General features: G+C 39.6%; 1 protein-coding gene across 4 annotated transcripts in view; it reads left to right on the plus strand.

The window, feature by feature from the left end:
- Positions 1–13,456, plus strand: part of APP (amyloid beta precursor protein) — a 204,051-nt gene that overhangs the window by 116,936 nt on the left and 73,659 nt on the right. For 2 of the 4 annotated variants that reach the window (XM_027648787.1, XM_027648789.1), the window contains exon 7: positions 9,819–9,986. The exons of the other annotated variants lie outside the window; for them this stretch is intronic. In XM_027648787.1, the coding sequence (XP_027504588.1) occupies positions 9,819–9,986 (168 nt within the window). The remainder of the gene's footprint in view (positions 1–9,818; positions 9,987–13,456) is intronic. 4 annotated transcript variants of the gene reach the window in all.

The following is a 13,456-nucleotide window of genomic DNA, read 5'->3' on the forward strand; positions in this document are numbered from 1 at the left end:
AGCAGTGATGAGTCATTTTGTGTGATTTCTGTTAGATACCTGTTTGCAATGTTTCTCCATTAATTAGTAATTCAGTAAAAATAGGAGAATTTAGAAATAACTACGCAGAAAATTGATCCTAACAAATGAGTTGTATTGGGGAGAGAAAGAGGAAATAGGAATGCATTGCCCAAAAAAGAAGACATGGAGTGAGAAAGAATTCTACATTTTTAAAATTTGTTTTTCAGGATATTTTGTAGTTATTAACATAACTGCATTTTAAACTTTGAATTTTACCCTAGTTCATGGACAACATAGCAACATAGTATTTTTAAATACTGCATTACTCTTACAATACATAATTGAATTAATTATCCTGGTATTTCTGTTTTAATAAGTACAGTTCAGTGTGGTATAAATCTTACTAAGATAGATGCCACTTCTTCTGCAGTGCTTATATCTTTACCAATAAGTGCTAGAGATGGTGGCAGGAAATGAGATTAAAGACTACATTTTAAAAGAAAGGAATTGTGACATGCAGGGGGCAGAGGGAAAATGGCAGCTATTGGGGCAGTTGTGAAATGAGGCAGAAAACATCTGCCCTGGCTTCTTTCCTCTCCCCATGCTTTCCCACTCCCTGCCTCTGGGGATGCTTGGGATTTCAGTGCCATCAGAGTCTTACCTTTTGCACGTGGCAGTGTCCTTTTCTTTTGAGCCGTGATGCCAGTGTTTGTCAGAGCAGGTTTGGAGCAGAGCGTGCTGGCTATGATTTATCACACCTGCTGGGTACAGAAGGTGGTTGGGAAAAAAGGAGAGACACTTGGTTTAGGCTTTTCTGTTCACTCTACATGGAGATTAACTCGCTAATCAAAAGCTTTAAAGCTTTGCTAAAATCACTTGCAAATGTTTCTTTCTAAGGCTGGCAACGCAGTCTTGTGCGTTTCTGTCTTATATAACTGTTGAGTGTTTTGCTCAGTTGTTGGAGAGCCATTTCAGTGAGGAAGGGGGTGGGAGGAGTTTATGTTTAAATCTTTAAACCAATTAAATATATTTCCATATGTGAGCTTTTACCACCTGGGGATAAAACGCTGTGCTGTCGCTGGTACACGAATATTGAGAGGAAAAAAAAAGAAAATAAGTACACTTGACTTTAATGGGATTTTGGATGAGTGGAAATGAGGACAAATTAGGTAGAACATGTTTCTTTTCTGAGGGTGACATTTCAAAGAGGTTAAGATGCTTAGCCTTCAAGAAAGTCGTGTATAATCACATGAATGTAAAATATAAAAGAGATGAGGTGAACCATTGAAGCCACCTTTTAGAAGTCTTTTAGAAGGGTATGATTAGAAAGGTTCTGATTTTATGATGAGAAAGCTGATCCTGAGATGGTAGTGTGCTGTTTTTCCCAAGTCTAAAACTTCCCACCTTGGGTGACTGTGAGGGAAACATGCCTTGGTGCAAGTGAGGTGAGGCCAATCTGTTACTGGTACAAGTTTTCAGTGCAGTTCTGCCACAAACCTTTGGGCTTCCTGACCTCCAGCCCTCCTGGGGCACGGATAGCGTGGGGACTGTCCCTGAGTGTGTGTAAGTGGTATCTGACAGAGCTATACTATGCAAAGTGCATATTTATAAACATAAAAGTGTCCAAATGACTTACAGCTTATTTGCTTTTATTCCCTTGCTGCACATGAGAGAAAGCTTCCCACAGGGTCCCTGTAGTCCCGATGCAGGCAGCAGATCCAGCATAGGAACTTCTGTGGTGAGCATCTGCTGGTGTCTTGCTGTTGCAAACAGAAAAGTTTGTCACTGTCAGTGTAAATGAAAGAGGCAGAGGGACCTTGTAGACAGCATGCATGTTAAGAAGTTGTCCATACTACAGAGACACTTTGAAAGCCTCTCCAGATGAAGTGTCGGAGCTTTGTTCTTGTGTATGTAGCTCTGCTCCAGGCTGCTTTGCCCAAGCATTTCATAAAACATATCCTAGGATGCTCTTCACAGACCCTTTACAGGCAGTTTTATGTGTGTTTTATGAAGCTGTAACTAATATTACGTCTTTAGCAATAAAGAGCACAGTGGGTTTGTCCAATTTGAGAGGAGTTGCTTTTCATATGTGAAATCAACAAAGAGCAACTGTTCTAAAGCTATGAATTAGCGTCTCATTGTGGGCTGGTACTGAGCCCTTTCTCCCCCAAATCAGAGGAATGGTTACCATCAGCCATAAATAATTGAAAAGCATAAATGTAATGTTATACTTTAAAGACACTTGAGCTATTGTAGAATCAATTTTTCAGGCAATTTTATTTCTCTGCATATTTTAATGAATCGTGACCAAAATAGCAATAGTAGAGCCACTTGAAAACTTATTTTCAGAGAAAAGGAAATTAGTCTTGCCTAGGGAATGAGGGAGATCCATTGGCAGGAGGATAGTATTTTTATTCAGTTTCTGCAGCAACCATATTTTTGTGTTTATTAAAAAATATGAACAAACTTTCCATAGCCCAGTATTTGCCAGTATTCACTTTCCTACGTTTTGTGAGAGACCATCTTTACTCTCAGTTCATATGGAGTATAGCAACAGACCCAATTTAAACTTTTAGATACACTCTTGCTGGGCTTCAGATGTTAAATCTGAATTTAACATTAAGATTGTGGGACTTCCATTGCAGGGATTCAGACAGTGAAATTATTGGCATGTCTACATTTTTCACCTTCAGTCACAGGGAGATGTTAGCACTGAATTTGTGCTGAAGAAAGTGCGGCTCGTTTATGAAGCCCTGCGTGAAAACTGTGGCTCTTGATTTTTGTCTCTGTGTGGAGCAAGGGAAGTGACTCTGCAGGCCAGGATTTAGGCAAGGGTGTGGCTTGATCTCTGCTGTCAGTGTCACAGTGTCACAGGTGTCGCAGAGCTGCTTCTGAGGCATCCAGGCTCCGGGTGATTCTACCAGCATGTGACAGGCAAGCAGGAGCACTGCTCCCCCCTCACGTGCAGATGTTCATGATTTCATTTCTACTCTCCTTCAGCACAGGATTTGACAAGAAAAATCAGTCCTTCTTGCCATACAACAAAGAATAAGCAATTCTGGCTTAGTGCTTCCTGTCAACATCACAGTCAGTCAGATCTCACTGAAGGGGAGCAGCGGGGTCAGCCTGGCACAAAACACTTGGCAGCTTCTGTCTATACCTCTCAGCAGATGTGGGGGTTCCTCTATCAGTGGAATATTGCCCTTTAGCAGTGGGGTTTGTTTTCTCTAATTCAGGTGCATTTCTTTAAACAGTTAGGGAAGAATTTAAGCAGTGCTGCCTGACATGACATTTTAACTGTGTTTACAATCTGGAGTTGCAAGTGAGAGACCATATGCTGGTTTCCTGGCAAGAGAGAAGTAGCCTGATATTTGTGTGGTACCTCCTAGCATTACTGATCTAGCATGGAGGTTTTTTTCTGAAGATTTTTATTTGTGAAAGACTTTAAATCCATTCAGTAACACCTACCATCTGTTCTAAGGCCAGGGAGGTTAACCCTGATGGCTAGACCTGCCAGTTGGGAATATTGGGATAATATTAGTAACATATGCTAGATTAACTGGGCTTTTTTTCCCATGCTCCGTAACTTTGCCCCACTTATGTAGAATTGTAGAATCATAGAATGGCTTGGGTTGGAAGGGATCTTAAATGTCATCTCATTCCAACACTCTGCCATGGGCAGGGACACCTTCCACTAGACAAGGTTGCTCCAAGGCCCATCCAAGCTGGCCCTGAACACTGCCGGTAATGGGGAGTCCAAAACTTCTCTGGGCAACCTTCCTTCTTTGAAAGGTTATTATCGTTCTATTGAAGTAATAATTCCTTGTTCTTTCTAGGCTTCGAGACTATGCAATATGCTCTAGTTGGAAAGGGATAATGTGTGATTGCATTCCCTATCACGAAAACATGATAGATTGCTATATGAATAGTACACATTTGGATAACCGTACCAGATTTTTTCACTGTGGAATCTTCATTAAGAATGATCATCTACTCTAACACATGAACAAGAGCTGATAAAATTAACCTAATGGATTTACATTAGACTTAACTGATAGCTTTTAATTACACATTATAATTTAAAGCACAGCTATTCCACCATAATATAATATTTCATTATATTTTGCTGTTGGAGGAAATCTTTTTTTATGATCTGGTAGTCTTGTTGACAGAAATGCAATATACTATTACTTTTTGGGTCAAGGGCAAAAGTTCTGAAATACTAAATACAGTGTTGTTTTACGTAAATCAAGTGGGTGGAGAGTAATTTCCTTTGAAATATCTCCTGCTGAGGATCTACCAAGAATCTGTTTCCCTAGAGAAAATGTCATTTACTATATTGAAGCAGTAATTAATTGCATATTTTGTTTTGCTGTGTAAAAAGACTGGAATGCACTTTTGTGCTAATCCTCATAGACACTGTCTTGCCATGTTTAGCAGAATTGTGAAGTTGTGTGGAAATAATACCTTTTCTAAAACATGCATAAATTCATGAAACTATATTGACCTACATTTAAACTCAAGATGGATTTTTTTGTTTGGGTTCTTGCCATCAGTGGTAACTTTATGGCACCTTAGTTCCAAATGTAGTTTTGTTGTGCACAAAAAATAGAAAATGTATTTTCAAATATCTGTTCCGCTTCAGAATTGTAAGGCTTTGTATTCTAGCCAAGTATACAATTACTTTTTTTTTTTTTAAATTCTAAATATGCCCTTGCAGTAGCTTAGGAATAAACATTATAGAAAGAAATTCAGTCTTAATTGCACAGGATGGAACTTACAATTTTAGGGTATTTAACAGTTCTTGAAGAGCTGTCCTCAGTATTGCATTGAGGAGTTATCATTTATCTTTTCTCTGGAAAAAGTGTTTTAGCTTGTACACCAACTTTATTCCTAGAGCTTGTGCCAGCTTCACAGCTGTCTTCTCCTAATTCCAAAAACCTCTTCTGAAATTAGCTTTTGGTTCTGAATGCTCACTCTAAAATTTGGCTCCCTCTTCTATCCATATATTCAGAATGAGGAAGTTTTGTTTCAGTGAAATTATCTTTAAATATTCCCTTTTGATTAATTCATTGAGGAAAACAATATTGTGCCTTTTTAGAACACAAAGAGTGTAACTAAAGGACAACAGTGCATTTACTCTTGCCTAATTTTACTCAACTAGTTAAGAAATGAAGACTAATATAGATACATGCATATTAATATCCTCAAACTATAGCTCTCAGTTCCTGAAGACAGAAGCCAAAACTATTCCAGTTGTAATTTTATATATTTTAGTGCATGATGAAGGGGAGCATATACCTCATGATATATATTTGAGAGGTTTATTCCCTTGGCTTCTCTTGCATTAATCAGTTAATTACTCTGTTCTTTAGTGAGATATAAATGGTAAAATACAAGACTGTGATACCACATACTTAAACAGCTGCGTGTTTTAGGTTCTTGTTGGGAGTCGTTCAGGTCCCGTGTGGGTGTGACACAGTTTGCACAGGCAGCAGACACCTGCCAGTGCTGGTGAGTTGGTTCATACTCCCAGTGCAATTTGTATGTACTTGAGGATATCAACTTCAAACTTGAAGGGCTGGTAAGTACAGAAAGGGTCATCAGTACAATATATTTTCCATTTCAATGGCTAATTGAAAGAACTTTCAGTACTTACAAGCGAGCATGATGGTACCTTTCTACTGTAGCATGAAGGTTGATAGGTTTCTCAGAGGTGTAAACTACACACAGGACCCAACTTCCAAGAGCGGTTGGAGTTAGTAGTCTAACTCCTCCTGTTTGTCCTTTTTTTCTTGAATCTCTTGAAATTAAATTTCTGGTTTAGGGTTTGGTGGTGACTGCCAGCATTTAAATGAACTTAGTTCTCATGATCATGTAAATAAATTCAAATCCTGAAGAAAATATTGAGTAACCTTGACATTTACAGAGACAGAAATATGTAAATATGGCTTTAATTTTTTTCCCTGTTAGAAGTTTACATTTTATTTCAAATTCCTCAATTGAAAATGTTGGTGTTCAGAGTGTAAGTCCCACTGGGGGGGAAGCATGGGTTTGAGATTTTAAAAGAAAGTAATTATAATTTCACTTTGATTTGAAATCAGTTTTCTTCAAGGAACAGGAAAAAAAATTATATGGTAATGAAAAATTTAAGCTGCCATTCAGAACTATATATTTCCCTCTGTAAAAACTGATCATCAAAAGTATCTAAAATGTTTGTACATAAATTCTAATGAGCTCTACTTACAGCATTTTGGTAAATGAGTGCTTATGAAAGTACTTTGTGTAAAGCCACTATAAATCAATGTCCACATACTTGAAGACTGTGTATTTCCTAGGGTGCTCAACTCTGTGCTTTTCAAGGAAAAAATGTTGCCAATGTTTAGTGTAACTGATTAGTTTTCAGTATATCACTTCAGCTATTTAATTTAAAAGCAAATCAACACCTGCTTGGTTAGAAACAACTGATTTTGCCTCAATAAGCTGGAATGAGGAAAGTTGAATTATACTTTCCCGGCTACCTCAAGGGTAATTTGCCATATCTAAGGTTTTGGAGAATGGAGATATTGGCTACTGGGGTCTTCAGTTTAGGACATAGAGAGGATGGGAGAAATTTTGACTGTTGGAGAAGGATGGTTTGAAAACTCTAAGCAGCTGAAAACAAAATTTGGACTGTTTATGAATCTTGGTTGTGGTAAAGGCTTGTCCTCTTCAACTTTACCCAGTTTCCTGAAGCCAAAGGAAAAAATGCGTCTTTGTAGAGGGAAGAGTGAGCAAGTCCCTTAAGCAAAGCAAAGCTCACAGGATACAAATTATTTGTGGTATCAAGTAAAATTACACAGTTGCAGAAAGAATCTCATCTTCTGCATCAGTTTTCAGCAACAGGATTGATATATGAAGCAAAGGCAGCTTTGAATTTTTTGATCAGTGATTTAGCAGCACGTGCTACCTGCCTGCTTCTAATATCTGGTAATATAGCTTATCCGTCGTAGGCATTAACTGCTGCACTTGGTAGCAGTGAAAGGAAGGGGAAATGGCATTTGGATTAATAGCCCAAGAAAACCCATTGAATTTCCCATCTTAGCACTTCATTTCCCCATCTTCTCAGCTGAAGTGGTGCAGCTGAGGACCAAATGCAGTGGCTTTTTTCTGTAAGGACAAGTGATGGGGGTATGGAGAGGCACACAAGGAGCATCTGGCCCACCAGCAGGAGTGGTAGGACCATTGCCCAGGCAGTGAAGCTAGATTAAAAATGTATCTTTGCCCCGAAGAAGGGGTGAAGGAGCACTGCTCTGAACCATCCACAGAGAATAGTGGACAGAGTTGATGACACTGGGAAAAGGATGACAGGAGAGAGAAGTTTCCTAGGCTGGACCAGCACCAGCTTCCCTCAGACAGAATAGGCATGAAACAGTGAACAAGAGCGTTTCCCTTTCTCTTGTTTATTCTTCATTTAGGTCATAAACTTTAGAACAGAGTAGAACATTTCTCTCTGTGATGATGTAATTACCATTTAGGTCTCCCCAAGAGCAGTAGGGTTGGCTGTGTGGGCTGGGGGGAAGGATGTCACCACCAGCCTGGTGGGAGGTGACAGGTCAGGCAGGGGGCCTGTCCTCAGCTGCAGTGCTTCAGGCTTACTCTTTTTAATATGTTGCTCTGTGGTTTCCTGAACACTCATTCAAGTGCATCTTCGTGTGTATAAATTATTTGTTACCAAAGAACCCGTTCCTTGCTACCACTGGTGTCAGTTGTTTGATAAACAATCCCCTTCACTTTTACATGTTCAAAGAAAATCTTTGCTGCTATTTTTGTGAGAGAGGTACCTGTAGGAAATTTCAGATTAAATCTGTGAGCTGTTTCCTTCCTGATAAAATTTAACAGTGCAAAATAAAATAACTCAGACTCCATAGCAGAACTAGCATTTTGAGGGAAACCTAGAAGGCACCTGCTGGTGTGGGTAGAGGTTGGCCCATAGTCAACATTAACTGTGAAAGACTGAATTGCCGAGACCTTTGTGTTTTTTTGAAATGACATTTCCTGTCAGTAAAAATTCTTTTGATTATACCTGTCTGTTTAATGTCAAGAGTCATTATTCATTTTTAATTGACATGTGGCAGCTCTTCCAAGGCTGTGCAAAGTTAGCTTTGTGTGAAGATTTGACTGTATAATTGGGCAGCATGGCTGGATTTGATTTTAAAATAAATCAGAAGAAACACTTCTATACTAAATAGGGTCTATAATTAATTATATGGTAGTATACAATTAATTATAATTAATGGGCTGGTTTTTTGGTTTTTTTCTGCTAGTAAGAAACTTAGTATTCCTTTCCCCCTAATTGCTTGGTACAGAATTGCAGCATTTGTTGCACATCCTTGATGGGTGCATACACTTGGATCTGTTTCTTTCAGACCAAATATATGCTCCCTAAAATTGATTCTTGACTTTATTTATGTGAATAAGTTAAACACAAGTAGAATTGTTCTTATATTGTATATTTAAGGAAATGTAGGTATACTGCCAGTCATGATAGCACATAAAAGTTTATTTATAAATAGCAGTGCTCTCGAGGATAGTGAATTGATGGATCAGAACAGACTCTGAAAAATGGGATTTCTTGTAGCCAGCATATGAGAAGTGATGAGTGTGCAGGAGAATTCCAGTGCTAATGCACTGATATTTCTTCCTACCTTTCAACCTTCAGGGATCTGCTTTCCACAAAATTCAAATGTATGCAGAGATTTGAGAAGCCTCTAGTTGAATGTGGCAGTTTGTCTGCCGATGAAGTGCATGGGATGAATGCAAATGAGGGGTGTATTGGTGTTTAACATTATGTAGATTTGAAATGACTTATGCAGCACATTGAAAGATAAAACTGTTTTTGTCTGTTTGGAACATTATTGGTAAAGGGCTATATACATTTACATGTGTAATTGGCTGAACTCCAAATTGCAGGCAGAATTTGCTTTGTCTTCCTTTAATTTGTGTGGTTTGGTTCTTCCCTCAGGTTTTCAGGTGTTGCAGAATGTAGGCAGAGACTGTTGCAGCTCACAGTGAAACACAAGCACAAACCATTTTAATTTTTTTTCCTGTATGTATATTCACTGGAGATGAGATTTTCTCCCATGGATTGGTTCAAACTATGACAGTAATTTTATATATGTGAGCCCTTGAACTATGAATTAAAAACTCTGTGCTGGGAGGTTTTGAAAAGGGAGTTACTTCAACAGTGACTATATATAAATAGGCATCTAAAGAGAATTTGTCTTCCACAATAACATGTAAATGAGTTTTGGGGTTTTTTTGTTTGTATAAGCTAGGAAACCTTCTCAGTTTGGTCAGAGAGGGGATATATAGCTAAAAAAACGAAAGGAAAAAATGTGGCTCCTCCTAATTTCAGATGTTCCCCTTCCAGACGGGTACGGAGTGGGCTGCATGGGCCAGAATCTGCCCAAGGCTGTCGGCAAACCTCACAGTCAGCAGTGGTTGTACCCTCTGGCCTGGAAGCAGATGAAATGTCACACTGGTACCATGGCTGCCATTCTGGAGCTTTTTGAGGGCAACACCCCTCAGCATGTGTGGATGAAGTTACTAAAACATAAAAACATAAGAGTATAGGCAGGCTTAATGGCAGGAACCTGAGTCAGTTCAAAAATCTACCCTCATTGTCTCTGGGGAAGGGTCTCCTCTTCCCTGAAACACCTCCTGGTGCATCTCCTTCCTCGCTCCCACGTGTGGGCATGGAGAGAGGCACCTAATGAAGAAACCGAGGCAATCCCGTGTACACGCTAAATGTGGTTCCTCTGGGTCTCTGTGACTAGAGGTGTGCTCTGAGCAAGCCGAGACGGGTCCGTGCCGCGCGATGATCTCCCGCTGGTACTTTGACGTGGCCGAAGGAAAGTGCGCGCCCTTCTTTTACGGCGGCTGCGGCGGGAACCGGAACAACTTTGACTCGGAGGAGTACTGCATGGCGGTCTGTGGCAGCGTCAGTAAGTGCCCTCCACGGGGCCTGGGCTCTCACTAACCTTGGCCACGGTCTGTCCACACCTCCGCTCACCGCTAGATCCTCCTCAGCCTCTTGCTAACCTGGCGTGGGAGTGGGGGACTTCTTGGTGCTGTAGGTGGGGTCTACAGTAGGTAGCCTAGAGCTTAACACTTCCTTAGACCAGGCCTTCGCACTCACCTTCTCTTAATTTTCTGCCCAAGCGTCCTGATGTTTTGTGTGTGTCTCTGTGTGTGTGTGCACATACAATGCATGTACAGGAAAAATCACTGGCGTTAGGGAAGCCTCAGGTAAGTTTAGAAATAGCTCGTAGCTTTTACAGTGTGTTTTCATGTATTGCTGACCTTTTTGTAATCAAAGCTGAAAAAATAACAGAATGTTTGTTTCCAAATTTTTTTTTTCTTTTTGTTTGTTTGGGTTTGGTTTGATTGAATACTTGTGTGTTTACAATGAAAAGGGGGGAAATGACATTTAATTTTTTAGGTTTCCCTGCAGTGCACGTGGATGTGGATCACCTCCCACTTACTTTAATTCAACCATATGTTTTTGTGCTCATTTTCCCTGAAGAAAAGTGTTTGCACTGTTATTTTTGGTTTGAGAAGTTTGGCTTTCTCCAGCATAGGGCACTGAAGCTGATGAATTAGACCCTAGATTTATCAGCTGGGTTTTCAGAGCCTGTGGAACACTCCCCTCCCATCTGCCTTGCAAGCACATACTCTTGGGAGAGTGGTGGCTGCCATTTACATCTGGCACATTGAAGAGTGAGTACATATCTCACCACCCTGCCTGCTCACAAGGCATGGAGGAGCAGAACAGAAGCGGCATATTAGGGCTTCTTTTAGTGAAATATTTTCCTAAGTGGGCCTAGGAGTGTTTGCAGTAAGCACAAGGCTTAAAAATGCACACAAACAAAAGCAGAGCCCTAGCAAGGGGTGCTGTGTGTGTCATGGAGCAGAGGAGCTGACCTATATTTTACTGGAGCAGAAACAACAGCAGTCCTAGAGGCAGGATTGGTGCTCTGGTGCTCCAGCTGCATTTCATCACAGCCTCTTTTAGAGCTGTTCGTGGCAAAGCTCCAGGGAGGGACATGGAGAAATCTGCCACAGTGTGAGTGAGGAGGATACCTCCTGGACTGTTATCTGCAACAAGACACGAGATGTAGTGAAAAGAGAGATCTGTGCAGTACTTTGGAGTGAAGTCTAATGTGTCTACTAACAGGACATTTTGAACCATCAAGTTCCTGTGTTAGTTAAGATGTTTCCAGAGATGCAAAGCATGATTTGTCTCTGATTGCATTCTCTGTTTGCGAGGGTAAACGATCTTCTCTTCTAAGACTGGCAGTTTTCTTGCAGCATATGAAGTCAAAAGTGAAATAGGAAACAATTTCTAAGTTCACTATATATCAAGTTCATTAGGATATTCAGATAAGCCCTGGAGATTCTGCTCTGTCTCATGGAAGTTGTTGGGTTGGGTGTTTTCTTCCTCAAATTGATTTCAGTAAAACGATGCCAAAACCACTGCCATTTGTGTTCTTTCCATAGTTCTCTTCATGTATTTTAGGATTCCCAATTTTTGGTTCAAGTCATTTTCTCTTCAAGGGAAATGGAGCTGGCTTGAGTACTTGAGCTGCTTGACTTCATTTGCACAACTCAAGCTGATTTTGTATCTCCCAGAGGTTTTTTTCCTGTTATTTTTTTTTCTTCAGTAGTTTCTCACACATTTTAGTCTATAAGGGTACACTTTCCAAACTATTTTAGTTATATTTTTATTCCTGGTTTTTCATGTTATGTCAGTGTGTTCTATACCCTGATGTATACCATTGTTATTTTTGTTACTAAAGCAACTTTTTCTTCTGATTTCATGTACTGTTTCAGTCTCACTCTGCTGTTTCTCCTTATTCTTCATCGTTTTACTGAATAGAAATTGTAATGAAAATAGTTAGCAGTGCTAAATACAATATGTTTCAGCACTGAAGTGACATCTTGTGTTTAGTACTGATATAATGTTGCTGAAAGAGGTATCACGGATACCACTCTCACTCCAATCCCACAGAAGAAAAGAAAAACAGTGGAGAGGTTTCCATCTAGGCCACTTCTTTTCTCTCCTATCCTTTTTTTTTCTTTCCTCTGTCACCCCCAAGTTAGTCTTTCTGTTTGATCTTTGTGCCTCCTCCTCCCCACTTCATGATTATTTAATTGCTTCTTCATTCCTTTTCTCTCCAATGTTCACATTATTGTTGCTCCCTTGTGTCCTATTAAACAAAAAAAACCAGCAAGCCTCTCTTAGGCAGGAGACAGGATGGATGCTAAAGCACAGCTTTCCTTTGTCTAGCTCTAGTTTGTTTTTCAGGATAAAGTAGTTAGATTTTACAGAGTAACATGCAACAGTGGATAGCATTGAGTTTCTCTTCTGTAGTGGGTGAAAGGGTAGGGTGTGAGTCAATTTTTCTGGTAATGAATTGAAATTGAACTGAACCAAAATGTGAGGATGTTTTGTTGTCACAAATACTCATATACTATGAAATCTGAATACTAATATCCTGAACACTTTGTCTTAAAAAAAAATAAATTCATGTTTTATTCTACTTCTTTGCTGAAGTCTCTTTGACATGAAAAGGTGAGTCTGTCCTGTCATGCAAAGCCTTAGACTCCCTCCATGATCAGCAGATTTGACTGGAGCTCTGAGGTCTGACAAAAATAATTTCTCTGTTGGGTAGGAGCTACTGCTGTCACATTTTTTTTGTTCATCACCCAGCTCCATGGAAATTGATAGATAATTGCCTTAGGAGTAGAAGGCTTGAAGGATCTTGTTACCAATTCCTTCAGCTTGCCAGACCACATGCTCAGTCTCTATTGATTTTTAATAAGAATGTTCAGTACTGTCTGGTTTCTGTTCAATACAAGGATTCAAAGTTCTAGTGTGGACTGTCCATAATGGCTCCTTTGAAGTCATTAGGATCTGTCAGGCAGTTAATTCAGATTTAATGACCTCAGAATGGGTATGTATTGACAAGAATAAGCAAAAATGATATATTACTGCTATCAAAGGAATGATTTCTGTTTTATTATCATACTGAAAAATAATCTATTGTACTACCTTTCTTTACTCATCTGTTAATTGTTGCATTTTAAACATCATTAAAGCTGCAGGAAATTTTTTTTTAATGAGCACTACTTTGAAATTACATTAATGTTCAAGTCTTAATTTGGGGACTTCAAAGCTGAAAAAATCCATTCTCTGAAATGTGCTTCGTTTGTCAGCAGTTCCATAGGAGGCAGTTCACCTCAGCTGCAGGAGCTGCTGGGAGCCTTCAGAGTGGAGTGGAATTCATGGCACTGTGTTTTCATTTGTTCCTCGCCTAAAGTGAGAATGAGCTGTGTTCTGGTAGCACAGTCGCTTTTTGAAAACTCCGACATAACATTAAAATGACCTTTTATAGATAGGTGGAGGTTTTTT

Source organism: Corapipo altera, unplaced genomic scaffold, assembly GCF_003945725.1.
Source record: "Corapipo altera isolate COAL_440 unplaced genomic scaffold, ASM394572v1 58, whole genome shotgun sequence".
Classification (NCBI taxonomy): domain Eukaryota; kingdom Metazoa; phylum Chordata; class Aves; order Passeriformes; family Pipridae; genus Corapipo; species Corapipo altera.